This window comes from Gadus morhua, chromosome 11 (genome assembly GCF_902167405.1).
Source record: "Gadus morhua chromosome 11, gadMor3.0, whole genome shotgun sequence".
NCBI classification, from domain to species: domain Eukaryota; kingdom Metazoa; phylum Chordata; class Actinopteri; order Gadiformes; family Gadidae; genus Gadus; species Gadus morhua.
Window position 1 is genome coordinate 21,355,105 of NC_044058.1, and position 14,833 is coordinate 21,369,937.

General features: G+C 48.7%; 1 protein-coding gene across 1 annotated transcript in view; it reads right to left on the bottom strand.

Annotated features, from left to right (window-relative positions):
• The window catches only part of LOC115553642 (CUB and sushi domain-containing protein 3-like), a 251,189-nt gene that overhangs the window by 156,428 nt on the left and 79,928 nt on the right, over positions 1-14,833 (bottom strand). Inside the window, 5 exon segments of the mRNA XM_030370072.1 lie at positions 600-769; positions 2,477-2,665; positions 4,301-4,516; positions 6,085-6,201; positions 9,169-9,357. Coding sequence (XP_030225932.1) covers positions 600-769; positions 2,477-2,665; positions 4,301-4,516; positions 6,085-6,201; positions 9,169-9,357 — 881 coding nt within the window.

Below are 14,833 nucleotides of genomic sequence, written 5' to 3' on the forward strand. Positions count from 1 at the left end.
CTCGGTAAACTTCCTGAACAACACCAGGTCAACACTGAATACCAAGTGTTTTTCAATGACATTTGGTTTTAAAAGAAAGAAACTCAGAGGTTAAACGGCATTTAGTCCAGTCGCCAAACTCTGGTGACCTGCAGAGGAGCCAGGAAGAGTGGGGGCTGCAAACAAGACAAGGATGTGTTTCCTTTCTGGTGTCAGGGCCACAGTGTCCACCGAATCCTAAGTCCAGGCTAATTAAATGATCCCCGACCTCCCATCGCACCCACCGTTAGATCATGTTTTACATCAGCCATTTCATCCCAGTGGTGCCCGTGATGTAATCTGCCTAAAGGATCCCCATTGTCATGACGATGATAAGATGACAAACAACATTCAACTCACAAACTATCCGTGACTCATCCGTGTGTCACGCACAATTTCAAAAACAAGGTCTAGTGTCGTGGTGTCCCTGAGCAAGACACCTCACCCCAATGGCTCCCGACGAGCTGGCTGTCGCCTTGCATGGTTGACTCCTTCGTCCGTGTGTGAATGTGTGTATGAAGGGGTGAATGTGAGGCAATATCCAGTCTGTTCACCTTTTACTATCGTTGTTGTTTTTGTACCTTGATGATGTCTCCCTGGGCGAGCTGGAAAGCAGTGGCGGTGACGTTGATGCCTTTGCCCGTCTGGACGTGGATGCTGTACACACACTCGTGGCTGTCGGCGTAGTTCATGGGGTAGTTGGGGGACAGCAGGGCACCCTCGCTGTCGGTGACCGTCGACCCACACTCAGCTACGGGACGGGAAGGGGGGGGGGGGGGGAGATCAGAGTCACGTGACGGCACGGACAGACTGAACTCTGAATCTGCTGAACTCATAATGCAATGCGTGTAGGTTATAACAATGACAGGGGCATTATGTTGTTAAGAATTACGTTGATGTGTTTGTGCGTGCATGAATTGTTTGGAATATTATAGCCATTCATCACGATAACAATAAGCAACCGAATCCAAAAGCATCATGAGATATTGAACGCGGGATAAGCGGCCGATTTTAAAATCACTACAGATTTAATTTAAATGATTTCGTATACAGGTTATTTTCTTATTAGAGGATTTAATAGCACGCGTTCGATTCCACACAGCGGGGGGGCATGTTTCACCGAACCAGAGCGCATAATCGTGATATGTCAGTGCCATGTTTAATGAATACAAACAAAACTTGGCCCAACGCTTTTTACTTATTATTTCGCAGCATTTATGAGCATGCATATTTCATCACTTATTATCCACATCAAGTGAGCCACAGTAGAATCGACGAGATATAAAAAGATACGTCGTGCCGTTTGCCTCCTTGGCCCTCACTTCGCGCCTTGCAATATTCATGCCCCCATAACCATGTTAATCGCACACGGGGCCGACCGAGGGACTAGTGAACAGGCATGAAGCGTTGCATCATGGGACGTCATCGCACTCGTAGTTGATACAACAGGATGCTGTGAATTATCTTCAGAGTGAGCACTTACGGACGTACGAGTCATCAAATTAGGCTTCTCCGCGGAGAGGTAGGAAAATATACTCCGGCAAAAGTACCAAAGAGATGTTTCGCCGAGCACCTAGTGCCCTTAAGTGGAGCTAGATCCTCTGCACTTATTTCACCCAAGTGGCTTCAATCAGTCGAGGAGTATGTATCTCTGTGCTTTATGACCGTAATGTGCACCTCAAAGTCGCGGGGAGCAAAGGAAAATGAAACGACAGCCGGCGCATGTTAAACCAGTTAACAGTCGTTCGGGGAGAAAACACACGCTTTTGACGTTGATCCCTGAATAGTTTACCCTTTTAACTCCTCTGGCAAACCTCTTTCTGTCTTAATGTGATTCTCCGCGTAATTGGGGAAGAATGCGAGTGCGATTACTGTGATTAAGGCGTCTTTTAGCGGAGCGAGGCCAAACGCGACGGAGGCGATGGCCAGAGTGCTCTGCAAAGCAGCGGCCCCAACGTGTGTTGGTGTCTGGAAATTTTGAGCCGGCTTAATCTGGGCTGAGGAGGCCCCATCGCCCTCGGAAACCTTTGTGTGGCAAGGGCCTTCGCCAGCGTTAGCATGATCAGTCTTCGGCCTGGGCCTCACACACAGAGATCCTTGGATGGATTACAATCACAAAGGGCTCAAACCAAACCAGTTGATCTTGACGTACTCTGTCTCTCATTGGGTAGAGAAAGCTGTGTCATGCAGCAAGGAAAATCCATTTTTTTGGACTGTTAAACTCTAACCCATCATGACATTTTTATCACCATGATTGAAATGAACGGTTGTGAATCCGAACGCGAATGAAAATAATAAATAAAACATAGTGCACCTGCCAGTGTGTGTTCAGTCACAGGCCCTCTCTGGCTGAGGTTTGAACGTCGTCGGTACGAGCAACCACCACAACAACAACAACAACAGAAGAACTGAAAGAGCAGCAAAAAGGAAACGGGAGTAGAAAGCGCTGACCACGTACCCACACACCTTGGCAGAGGGGCGCTCCACATGCGCCGGCCTCCCCCCAGACACACCACCTCCCTGGCCCCCTGCAGGCGGTAGCCCGCGTTGCAGGTGAAGGCCAGGGAGTCGCCGATCCCAAACCTGGAGCCCGCGTGCCCGCCGAACTGGGGCCTGCCGGGGTCCTCGCAGGGTTCAAGGTCGTACTCTGGAAGGGGGACGAGAAATATTACGGTAATATTTAATTCACATATCTGGTGTCGAAGCGTCTTTCGAAATTTCGGATTGAGTGTGACAGAAAACCTTGGAAGGCCTTGTTTTGTTGAAAGGAGGACCGACGTTGTCATTCATTATAAGGGGAAAGGAAATATGAATATGATTCATGCTAATTAAATCTAGTGCCAATTAAATCCACAAGCTTGAGCGTTGAGATCGGAGTACGAATTTGAAGTACTTTTTGTACCCAGTGCTCGCACTATCCAAAGGCTAAACAAATTGGCAGTCCTTTTCAAAAGGTCATAAAAGTTTCAAATGCATTGCTTAGCAGGCAATCTATAGACCCTAATTGTGGAGCACATAAGGACAAAAAGACTGCTCTAATCATCAGATAACCGCATGAATATTCATGACCACGCGAGGGTTTGCTCCGCCTCAGCAAACAGCGGGCAAATATCTATCTAGACCGCACGTGACTTACACACTCATTTCATCGTTATTTTCCCACGTTTTTTCTATCTCCCTCTTTCCCCCTTCCAACATAACCCATAACCCATTGCATTCATCTTATCTCTCCCCCTTCTGTCTGTATCTCTCTCTACCTCCCCCCCAACCGTCCTTTCTCTCAACCTGCTCCTCTCTCTCTCTCTCTCTCTCTCCCTCACTCCCTCCGTCCGTCCCTCCCCTCTCTCCCTCCTTCCCCCTCCCTCTCTCCCTTCTTTTCTCTCTCTCCCCCCCTCCTCTCTCTCCCTCCCTCCTCTCTCTCTCCCTCCCTCCCTCCCCTCCCTCCCTCCCTCCATGCCTCCCTCAGGCAGAGTGGGGGGGGGGGGGGGGGGTGGTGGGCAGGGAGATACGTGTCTGACGTCCGCTTTGATGATCATCCCACTCCAGGATACACCGTCTATACCCCCGCTGACCTTGCCCCCTCTTAATGATCCCGCTTGAATCAACCCGGCCCAACCTCCAGCTCACCCCTGATCAGACACGCAAATCACTGCCTCACATGTTGTAGCTGTCTCGGCTCCTTAAGGGGCGACCAGGGCTCAACGCTCGCTCCTTAAGGGGCGAGCGTTGAGCCTGATCTCCCCGCTCGAACGGTTGGACTCTGATCGTCGCCTGTCTTGCCGTCGATGATTGATCGCATTAAGTCTTAAAGCCTGAGGCCCGAACACGCCCTCCCTGCGCCACGCTATTCCCCCTGACGCGCCACTTGTTAGACGGAGAAAAACGTAAATAATCAGCCCCTAACTGGCAGCAAAGAGCCACTGCATCCCTCGTACCGCGCCATCCCATCTGCACCACCTTTCTTTTGATCCGGACACAGCGTTCCTCAACCTCTCAACCCTGGCACCCTCTCCCCGCCCCTGCTGTCCAACCCTCCTGCCCCCCCCTCCCTCCCTCCCTCCCTCCCCCCCTGTGTCCAACCCTCCTGACCCTCCCTCCCACCCTCCCCCTCTCCTCCCCCCCCAGCTGTCCAACCCTCCTGACCCTCCCTCCCACCTTCCCTTCTCCCCCACCCTCCCTGCCCCCTCCTCACCCTCCCTACCTCCCCCCTCCCTACTGTCCAACCCTCTTCATCCTCCCTTCCTCCCCCACACCCCTCCCCCACCCCCATACCCCTCCTCACCCGAGAAGGAGATGTTGAAGCCCTGCAGCGATATGGAGAAGTCCGAGATGAAGCGGAGCTGGGCCTTGAAGTTCCCGTAGAGGCCGGCGTTGATGGGCGCGGGGCGCTCCGACCCGGTGAGGCGCGCCAGGGGGCGGCTGAAGCTGCCGTTCTCCGTGATCAGCAGGTAGTCGTGGTGGTCCTCCAGGTGGAAGGAGTAGAAGGTGAACTGGACGCCTGGAGCGAGGGGCGGAGGAGGGAGAACGGAGAGGTTCAGAGGAGCCGAGAGCCTTTTAGCTGAGCGTGTACTTTTTAAAAGTGTTGTGGTTGCGCGGTCAAGTTCTGAACTTGGACACTGACCAACGAGGCAGGATAGGATATGTCGTATTTTGTGTTCCTGGTGTGAAATACGTTTCTGAATGTTTTTGTGCTTTGGTGCGAAAGGTAGGCGTTTATTGAGTTGGAGTGCGATGTAACCGGCAATGCAAGAACATTAATTCTATCCTTGGAATGGGCCTTCACACCAATCTCGGATTTAAACGCGAATGTTTAGGACCGAGATTTAATCAAGATGGCCGCCAGGGGGGTGAGGCCCCCCTTGAACCCAGGGGAGACAGTGTGATTAAATAGCTGATGGGACTGTGGGACGAAAAGCCCAAAATGTGTGAAACTAGTAACAACTTCTTCCTGGACACCTTGGGGCGAGCGTGCGGTGGGGCGTGATAGCCAATCAGCAGGGAGAGTGAGATCAGTTTGTTGCAAAATGGAAATGCACAGCAGTGGTTTCAATGAGGCTCTTTGAGGAAAGGTTTGGCATCGAATCAAAACAGCAGGGACAAGAATACAGACGTCAGCGTTGAGTTCCATCAATTTCCCATTGAAATCATGTGGGAGGGGGAGGGGGAGGGGGGGGATGACTGGGGAGGGGTGCCACGCCAGGGATCATATAAACGGTTATGCTGTACTCTTTGAAAAAGAAGAAGAAAAACGATGATATGCCATCATTATGAGTGTTATCAATTACCCCTAATAGGCACATTTGGTAGCAATTTGGGGGGAAATTATTACCGCAATCAATTAAAAATAACAACAGGAGGAAAGGTGTAACGGCATTTCATCTTAATGCCGCAGAATTAAACGCCACGGGAGCGATTATTCGTCAACCTAAATGATCAGCTTTTTTACATCAGCAATTTTTATAAAGAATTAAAGTAGATGCCCACGATGCAACAGTGTGGGGTAGAAACAAAACAACGACAGGTGCTTAACAAGAAAAAATACATCCTGCAGTACCCCAGCGGCACCAGCAGGGTATTCTCCACCATACTGTGCAGAGCCACACGGGCGGCATGAGGCTCAGGAGGCAGAGTGGGTCGGCTGGTCAACGGAAGGTTGCTAGTTTGATCCCCGGCTCCTCCTAGCTGAGTGTTGAGGTGTCAAGACACATCACCCTAACTAGTCCTGACGAGATGGCTGTCACCTTGCGTGGCCGACCCCGCCGTCGGTGTGCGAATGTGTGCATGTATGGGTTAATGTCAGGCCTTATGGTAAAGCGCTTTGAGTGGTCACTGGTTAGAAAAGCGCTATAATAAGGGTCAGGGTTAGGGTTGAATATCGTAGTAGTCGTAGTCGCGGCAAAGAGTAAAATCGCAAAAAACACAATAACAACGCGATACCTGTTTCCACGTCTACCGTGACCTTCCCGGTTCGCCGGGAGCGCTCCCTTCCAACCCGTCACGTCGCGTCAGTCAGACACGGAGGCTCGGGAATTGTGCCCAGGGCGGGAGACCAGGGTTCGGGTTTACCTTTGCCATGGCTGACCTCCACGGTCCAGGTACAGTTGAGGGAGCTGGGGTAGAGCTCCGGGAAGCCCGGAGACAGGATGATACCGCCCGGACCTTGGATGTCGCCCCCGCACGACGCTGAGAGGGAGGGAGAGAGGGAGAGAGGGAGAGAGGGAGAGAGGGAGAACGAGAGAGGGCAGAGGAGAGATCAGGCCAAGGTGATGCTGACATTGATGCATGGACACCACACTTTTATTTATTGCACTCCTAAATAAACCATCCCAGGAAGGAGGGGTCTGTCTTTCGCCGTTCCATCTCAAGGTTCCTTCCTTGATTATTAGGGGTTCTTCATTGCCCTTTGGGGGGAGGGTGGCTAGGGTTATGGGGGGGGGAGGTCATAAAATGGTACCTGTGAACAAGCGTTGTGGGACCAAGACCGTGATCAGGTTTCACTTTATAAAATTGACATTATTTCTGCACAAATTGACGGTTAATTCACTTGAACGACATTGAGATATGGCCCTCTGCTCACCGTTTTAGAGAGAAGGGCAGATTATCTTTTCTAAAAGGGGCTTGCATCATTGGAGCAGAAGTGAATTCAAAAGGTTTGTTTGGCGCATGCACACACGCCCCCACACACACACACGCCCCCACACACACACGCCCCCACACACACACACGCCCCCACACACACACACACACACACACACACACACACACACACACACACACACACACACACACACACACACACACACACACACACACACACACACACACACACACACACACACGATCACCAGCGTGAAGCAGTAACAACTTCATGTAACACCTGCAGCTCAACACGCCAGAGGTGGGCGGGGCCATAGGTTGGCGGGGCCAAAGCGCAGACGTCCCGCAGTTGAGACATCGACGTCCACCTGGCTGTGGTGGGATGACTGGTGACATATAGCGCTCTGACAGGAGAGCTCTTTATCTCATCACAATAAGTTAATAAGATAGAGCCTTTGGCCTCAAAGGTCGCCGGGGGCAACGCAGGCTAATGCTATTTCCGCCTGAAGGTTCACCTGTCTAATTGGGTATGGTACAAAAAAAGAATACACAAGCTCTTTTCCCCCGACGTTGTCACGTTGTCGTGCGCCTAAAAAGGTCATCACGCATAAAGGGCGCCGTTTTAGGATAAAAACAGCGTTGAATAAATGAGATGCAGTGCCTTTGTTGTTCCTGTAGGCTCTGGACGTTTCCCTGAAGTTGGCAATGACTTATAAACACTCGGCTGGCTCGCGCCGCGATGAGACAGTTTTGGTCGGCAAATATTGGAGAAACGACTTTAAAAAAAGAAGGGAAACGCGGGGAATGCTAATGAGCTGGATCACAGAGGAGCCCCGGGGCAGCACAGCTGTATCAGACGCACACAGACACAGGCAGGCGTGTGTGTGTGTGTGTGTGTGCACGTGCATGCATGTGCTCTACACGTGTGCATGCACTCACACATGTATGCAAAACCACACACACACACAGATGCATGCAAACACATGCACACCCACACTTCCAATCACCCTTAAAGCACATGGGAGCACACAAACTAACACGCACACCCAGACACATATAAACACACACACACGCGGACATATAAAAACACACACTCACACATACACACAAACACACACTGACACACACATACATGTGCAACAAACGCACACATACACATCATACATATACACGTCACAGGCACACACACACACACACACATACACACAAACACACACTGACACACACATACATGTGCAACAAACGCACACATACACATCATACATATACACGTCACAGGCACACACACACACATACACACAAACACACACACGGACACGCACAGACGGACGCACGCCCTCTCCTTCCTTCCTTCCTTTCTCCTCTAGCACCCAAGGGCCCTCCAGCCGCACAACACATCAAGGCCCCCTGGATCCGCGCTCACCAACAAAATTATATCACATGTTTTATTAATGAGCTAAAATTACATAAAGTCATTAAAAGTGGATGAGTACACTCGGAGGTAGCAGCGTTGAGGGGGGGGGGAGCGGTGGTCATGGCGACCGGGGCCCCGGGGGCCGACACCTATAGGATGAGAACGCCGCCAGGCTTCATTGCAATTTACCGAGCCGCGCCGACACCGCAAACACCCAACTCTGAAGCGCGCTAGCCCCCCCCCCCTACCCTACCCAACCCCCCCCCCCAGGGCTCTTTGCATTCCCTTGTGTTGTTCGCCCGTTTCAGCAGCCCGCCGCCATCGGACGGCGTTGTTTGTTCGTACTTGTTCGAAAAAAGCGGAAAAGTGGAAAAAGTGTAAATAAGCCCAGAAATTAAGGTTTTTTTGGGTTCAACGAAAGAGAAGGGATTTGAGATTTAAAAACAAACTTGTTTCTGTGGGAACACACGAAGCAAACATAATTGCAGCGCTCTGCATTTTTTGCCGCATACGACTCAAGACACCCTGGATGTATCGGTTCAACATCGATTTTGTTTATTTGTAGAAATGTGAAAAACGCGTTACCTTCCCGAGTTTCTGCTCCGAATAAAACACCTTCTTGGGGATTTGTTTAAACACTATAGGTTTAAGGGCTTCTGAGAGAGCGTTTCACCGATGCCGACTGGACCGCAATGTTCATTTTAGTTTGGGAATAAAACCAACTGCAGAAAAGGGTCCGAGCCAATGGAATTAGCTTCCCTGCAAAACATCAATTACTGTCTATGCAAATCAAACGGCTCACAAAGGGAGCTTGTACCGAGAGACGTTGCGGCCACGCTTAATTTCCGAATCAATTACATCATCCGCCGAACATCAAAACTATCACGCCTGGATTACCACACTGGCACACACTGGTTCGTACGCAAAGGATCATCAAACATCCTAGATCACAGCCCTGACATGTTGCACTTGTTTTATTTGTCACGGCTCACAAGAACATAACATAAAAGTGGGCACTCGGTTGACCGTGACTTAACCCCGTGCGTACCACGTGCAGTATGGCGGAAAATATAATTTTAAAAAAGCCCGGGGCTCTACATGAAACGATAACACATTGTTTGTCCGGGTCCCCAACGTACCGTCACAGGTAGGCAGGGGGTTGCTCCAGAAGTGGTTCCTCTCGCAGGCCAGCGCCTCTTCATGGCTCAGGCGGTAGCCGGGCTCGCAGCGGTAGGTGACGGTGGCGCCGATGGACAGGTCGTGGCCCAGTCGCGCCCCGTTTACCGGGATGCCCGGGTCCATGCACGAGTAAGTGTCCAGGGTAACGACTGGAAAGGGGGAGACGATAGACAGCAGATGTTCAGGATCTCCTATTATACTACTTTTCTGGCCTTAATTTCTGAGCAATGACTCCTTTAGAGCGACCTGACACGAATCACGGCACAAAAAACTATGCAGATTTTCGGGAAACTCTTCCTCTCATCTGGGCGCTTTCGGCATTCTCTGTCAACACTCGGCTTCGTCCTTCTCCGCCCCCCCTCCTGCCAACCCCACTCCGTTGTGATTATACTATAAATCATTCTAACAACGTGTATAGGTCATAAAAGTCGACAAAGCCTAATAGGTGCTCTTTAAGGACAGAACTGGTTTGGGATGTTTCAGAGGGTTTTGAGATGGAGAACGATACAAGGCAGTAGACGTTTAATCAAGAAGGGTTTGGGATGTTTGAGAGGGATTTGAGATGTTTGTGAGGGTAGACGTTAATGACAGGAGTGGGTTGAGACGTTTGAGAGGGTTGTGAGATGGAGAACGATAGGAGAGAGAGGTGAAGGAAAGGACTGGTTGGAGATGTTTGTGGGAAGGAGAACGATAGAGGACAGAAGACATTAAGGACGGGGAGGGTTTTAGATATTTGAGAGGGTTTTGAGATTGAGAACCTAGAAGAAAGTAGACGCTAAGGACAGGAAGGGTTTGAGATGTTTAAGAGGGTTTGGAGATGGAGAACAATGGAAGACAGTAGACGCTAAGGACAGGACTTGTTTGAGATGGATGGCAATGCCGGGTGAGTTATTTTGCCATTAAATGGTGTTCTGAATAATTGGACACACGCTTTATGGCAGGAAAATGAAATGCATTTTAAGGATGAACAATACAATTAATAGGGTGACTTCGTCGAGATGCGCATCATGTGACTGTACTGGGTTTCCTGGATGTGGGATGGTGAGCGAGGATGTGGTGTTTAAAGATCATTTTTTATGCGATAGTTAATAAAGACTCACGATAAAGACAACATTTTCTCTATATGATAAATGTGCTGCACTTGACTGATTGTAAACAAAGGCCTTAATTGTATAAATGTTGTTTCATAAACTCAGCATCAGTGTAACTAATGAAATAAATTCTACGCGTGTTCCTTCAATTCCAGAAACCATAAAACTTCTCGGCCCCATTAATTCCGAAAAGACAAAAACGCTGACAGGACCAGCAATGCCATTACGAAGATAATGACAGGGGTAGGTTAAGGATCCAGGTTGAATGCATAATGAAGAGCAAAGCAACTTATTCTTCCTCAAAGTCAGACTGCTGTTTTGACTTAAGCTTGGCTTTAATAATTCACCCTGGCAGCGATGTCTGAATGTGCGGTTTGGGGATTACCCACACACACAGAAAAACAAAGACAAGGGCGCAGTTGTTGGTTTAATAGCGAGATGCGCCCAGGATGTTTAACCGGTCAATACGACCTGTCAAACTGAAGTGATCTCTGACTGTTTCTGTAACAAAAGTACACTCCCACAGCAGGTAAATAAATACTCCTTGTGGCCAGAGGAGGTCAAGAGGTTCAAGTGAAGGCGGACTGGAGAAGCTAACCTCTGTGTCCATCTATACAGCGTTTAACGTCACTTTAACGCATTTTGCAACGGTTCTGTCAGGAGAGCTCGCTTTGTTACTATGGTAGAGATAGGAAAAACTTTCTCCTTTAAACTTTAAATCACACTCTACAATAGACCATTGTTCCAGAATAATGGCTGTGTTTTGAGTGCTGCCTCTTCACATGTTCACACAAGGTGGGACGACCAGGATGTGAAAGGTGGGGGAATCCACCACATGAGGACATGTCCTACCAGACAGCACATCAATCTAAACCCAAATGAGGCCAAGCTCTTACAATCACAGTTCACCGAAGATGGGATTCACATATGATCTGCAAACATTGCGAATGAGGCAATTTGATGCAATTGGAGGCAATGTTCACCCGTTTTATAAATACATTTTGAAAACGTCTATTTAAACAAATCTATAAATGTTTGTGTGAGGGGGAGCACATGTGTCAAGGATCTTCATGATCGCTTGGTATATTGAAAATTTATTGGGAAGTGGTTTAAAACAGTGGTTCTCAACTGGTCTAGCCTTGGCCAGGACCCAAATCTACAAAAAATATTACTGCAATAATATGATAATATTATTGCAGCAAGCAACAAAGTCTTTCATGTACTGTTGAAACCATTGAGCGAACAAAACGCTGAAACAAGTCGGGCTTAACTCAGTAAAATGGTAATCCATTAAAACATGATTCAACATTGAAAGATGAGTTAATCCATGAGCTTCCCTCTAAAATCAAAGGTTTGGCATACGCTCTGTGACTCACTGAAAACACGCACCCCCACGTTTGTGTTGGGAACCCCCAGTTGAGAATAACTGGTTTAACTGGCAAGTTGTTGGTACCACCAGTAGCCAATACCAGGAGGCTTATTTCTAGTGTGGATTCTACAACAAACGGTCTCTGCCAACACCTCCGACTGAATAAAACCATAACGTATTTCAAGCATCATGCCAATCACACGGCTTGTTTGAAAGCTGCGTTGATGTGGCTTCAGGCCCGATACTGCTGACACCGGTAGCCGGTACCGGCGCGCTTGTTGTGTGTGTGTGTGTGGAGTCATCAGCCGGCGGCCTCGGCTCAGACCTCGGACTGAATGAACGTCGAACACCTCAGACGGATCAATGGGTGGTCTGGGAGAGCTGTTCACTGGAGGGTGACCTCATGTCCTGCTGAGGGGAGTCGGTTTGAAATTGGAGCGATTCTCCGCTGGAGCAGAGTTAAGGAACACCGGTTCAGTCCGGCCGGCCAGGCTGGCTTGATAAGTTATCTGAGGAACCCGCCCCTTTTTCTTGCCACCACTTAAAAGCTCCTCAAATCAGTGAAGTCATCTATTATTCCGTAGAATGGAATAACTGTGATTACGACAAGGGGTTGAGTAATTGCTAAAGAAACAGATTTTTGATATTGACTTAAAGAAATAAATCTGGTCTTGATTATTTATTATTATATATATATATATATATATATATATATATATATATATATATATATATACCAGATTTATTTCTTAGCAATCACTCGCCCACTCGTTATAATCACAGTCTTTCCCATAGATATATATGGAAACTACATATGGAAATTATTCTTAGGAGAAGCCAAGCTGAGGAGGCACTTATTGATGACTAACATGCTCCTAATTATTCACAAATTAAGCACACTTGTCAAAAGCAGATTGACTTCTCTGATACCACTGACACAACTCAAGCAATCTAAAGCAACCACAAACTATCATTATAAAAAATAATGAAAAAAGCTACATGCAATACAAAGAGTCATTGAATATTATGCACACACACACACACACACACACGCGCACACACTCACACACACACACACTTGAAAGAAATTATGACATCTATAGGAGCAGAACGTTCAGTTTGGTGCCCCTATCTAAATGCACAACTCAATCAAACTCTGCAGTAGTTTCCAGTGATTGACACGGGCAAAGTGTCAGCGTGCAGAACACTAGTCTATTGTGGGGTGTCACTCCGATATCGGCAGCTGTGCTCAGCAGGGCTCTAGGTTGGGCTGCCACCCCCCCCTCCCTGCCGATGCACAGGGCCCTCGAAGGAGAAAATAGCTCACTTTCAGCGTCCTCAGAATACGAAACCTGGACTACGAAAAAGACACCAAAACATACTTTTATTTCCAAACCAAGAACATGGCAGATTTTCTCGCAGTCAAATCGATGCGTGCGTCTAGAATGCGTCATTTGTAAGTATTTGATCATTTTTCTTCAACTATATTTTGATCCATACATTCCAGAGCAGCCCTTCTTGCTATGACCCACGGACGAATGACGTGGGCAGGCGCCCCCCCACCCCCTACCCCCCTGAAGCAGTTCAGCCACCAGACGATAACGCACAAAATTGTGAGCCTAATGCTATCGTGCGTTATTGCTTTTTGATCGCCTCATCACCAGAACAGAAAACCTGCACGAGAGCCGATATGAGGGAACATATTAAGAAGCAGACACTAGCAGGCTCCTTTCGGTTATTAACACAGATCTAATAACTTATGACTGACAGACCGCCATTCACGACGGGGCCGACATTGTGGAATAAAAAAAGGTTCAATCCGATGCAATACTATTCCTCCAGGTTTTGTTAATCCATGTGTGTTCATGGCTATGTTTGTGTGTGTGTGTGTGTGTGTGTGTGTGTGTGTGTGTGTGTGTGTGTGTGTGTGTGTGTGTGTGTGTGTGTGTGTGTGTGTGTGTCCAACCCAAAACATTTGACGCAAGCCTTTATACATGTCTGATGCAAACAGCGAAACTGACTCAAGTGAATGTTTACTAGCTTTTCCCTGGCCCTCGGTTTTGCTCCCTTGCAACCCTGTCAGCAGAACACAAAAGGCCTGATTGGGCGCATGCAGACACATCCTCCCTCCGTCTGTTTCCACGAGATATCCTCCCGACACTTGACTTGACACCTACAACAATTTACACTCGTCTTTATTAGCGTGAAAACTGTAGAGGAAAAGTCCATGCATGGAACCCCTGAGTAGTGCTGGAGTAGTGTGTTTACAGTATTTGAGAAAAAAATTCGCCACACCGAAAGCGAAATAAACATTGAAAGTCAAACTGCAAACGCGAGCCCTGCCTCTCTCTAGGCATGCAGGCGGGAACAGCTTCTTAATTACTTTTAATTTAAATATCCAAATGATACCTTTGAAATAACTCCACATTAGCGGAGTACGGCAGCCATTAGGATGCTAAGCGGGACTTGAGAGTGAGCCTCGTACCTAAATGCTTTTTAAGATGTGTGCTAAATCAGGGAAGGCGCAGAGTGTGACCATCTGCTCAAAAGTTACGGGGCTAATGAGAACGAGAAGACAAACAGCCGATGATCAAGTGTCTGAGGGGATATTTCCTCAAAGACATCAGCATGGGGGGATCAACCCGGACCAGGAATTAAACAAAGACCCCCACCCCACACACACACACAAGCACACGCAAACACACAAACACACACAAACACTGCCCTCTGGCCCTATAATAAATCAAGGCCTGTCAAAGCCTGGAGTATCTTTCGGTTTCGGGGGAGTGACAGCCATATACAGAAGCTGTAAGTCGCAGGCAGAGCTTAAAGTACCAAATCCCTCAGCTGACAGACAAGGGTCGCCTTGACAGTTGTTATTAGGGGGATTGAAGGGGGAGGAGGGAGGGGCTAGGCAAGGGGGGGAGGGTCAGGCGTTTTAATAGACACCCCCGCCACACGCAGCACTCCCCACTTGTTTTCTCTGCGAGTCCGGGCTCCTTAAAGAAGGTCTTCTTGTGAGAAGCGGCTTTGATTCCAGCCCTCCTGCGGTGTGCACACTGGGGTGCGGAGACACGGGGAGGAAAGTGGTGGAGGCACAGCGAGGAGAGCGGCGGAGACATAGCGAGGGGCGCGGAGGAGACACAGCGAGGACACAGTGAAGAG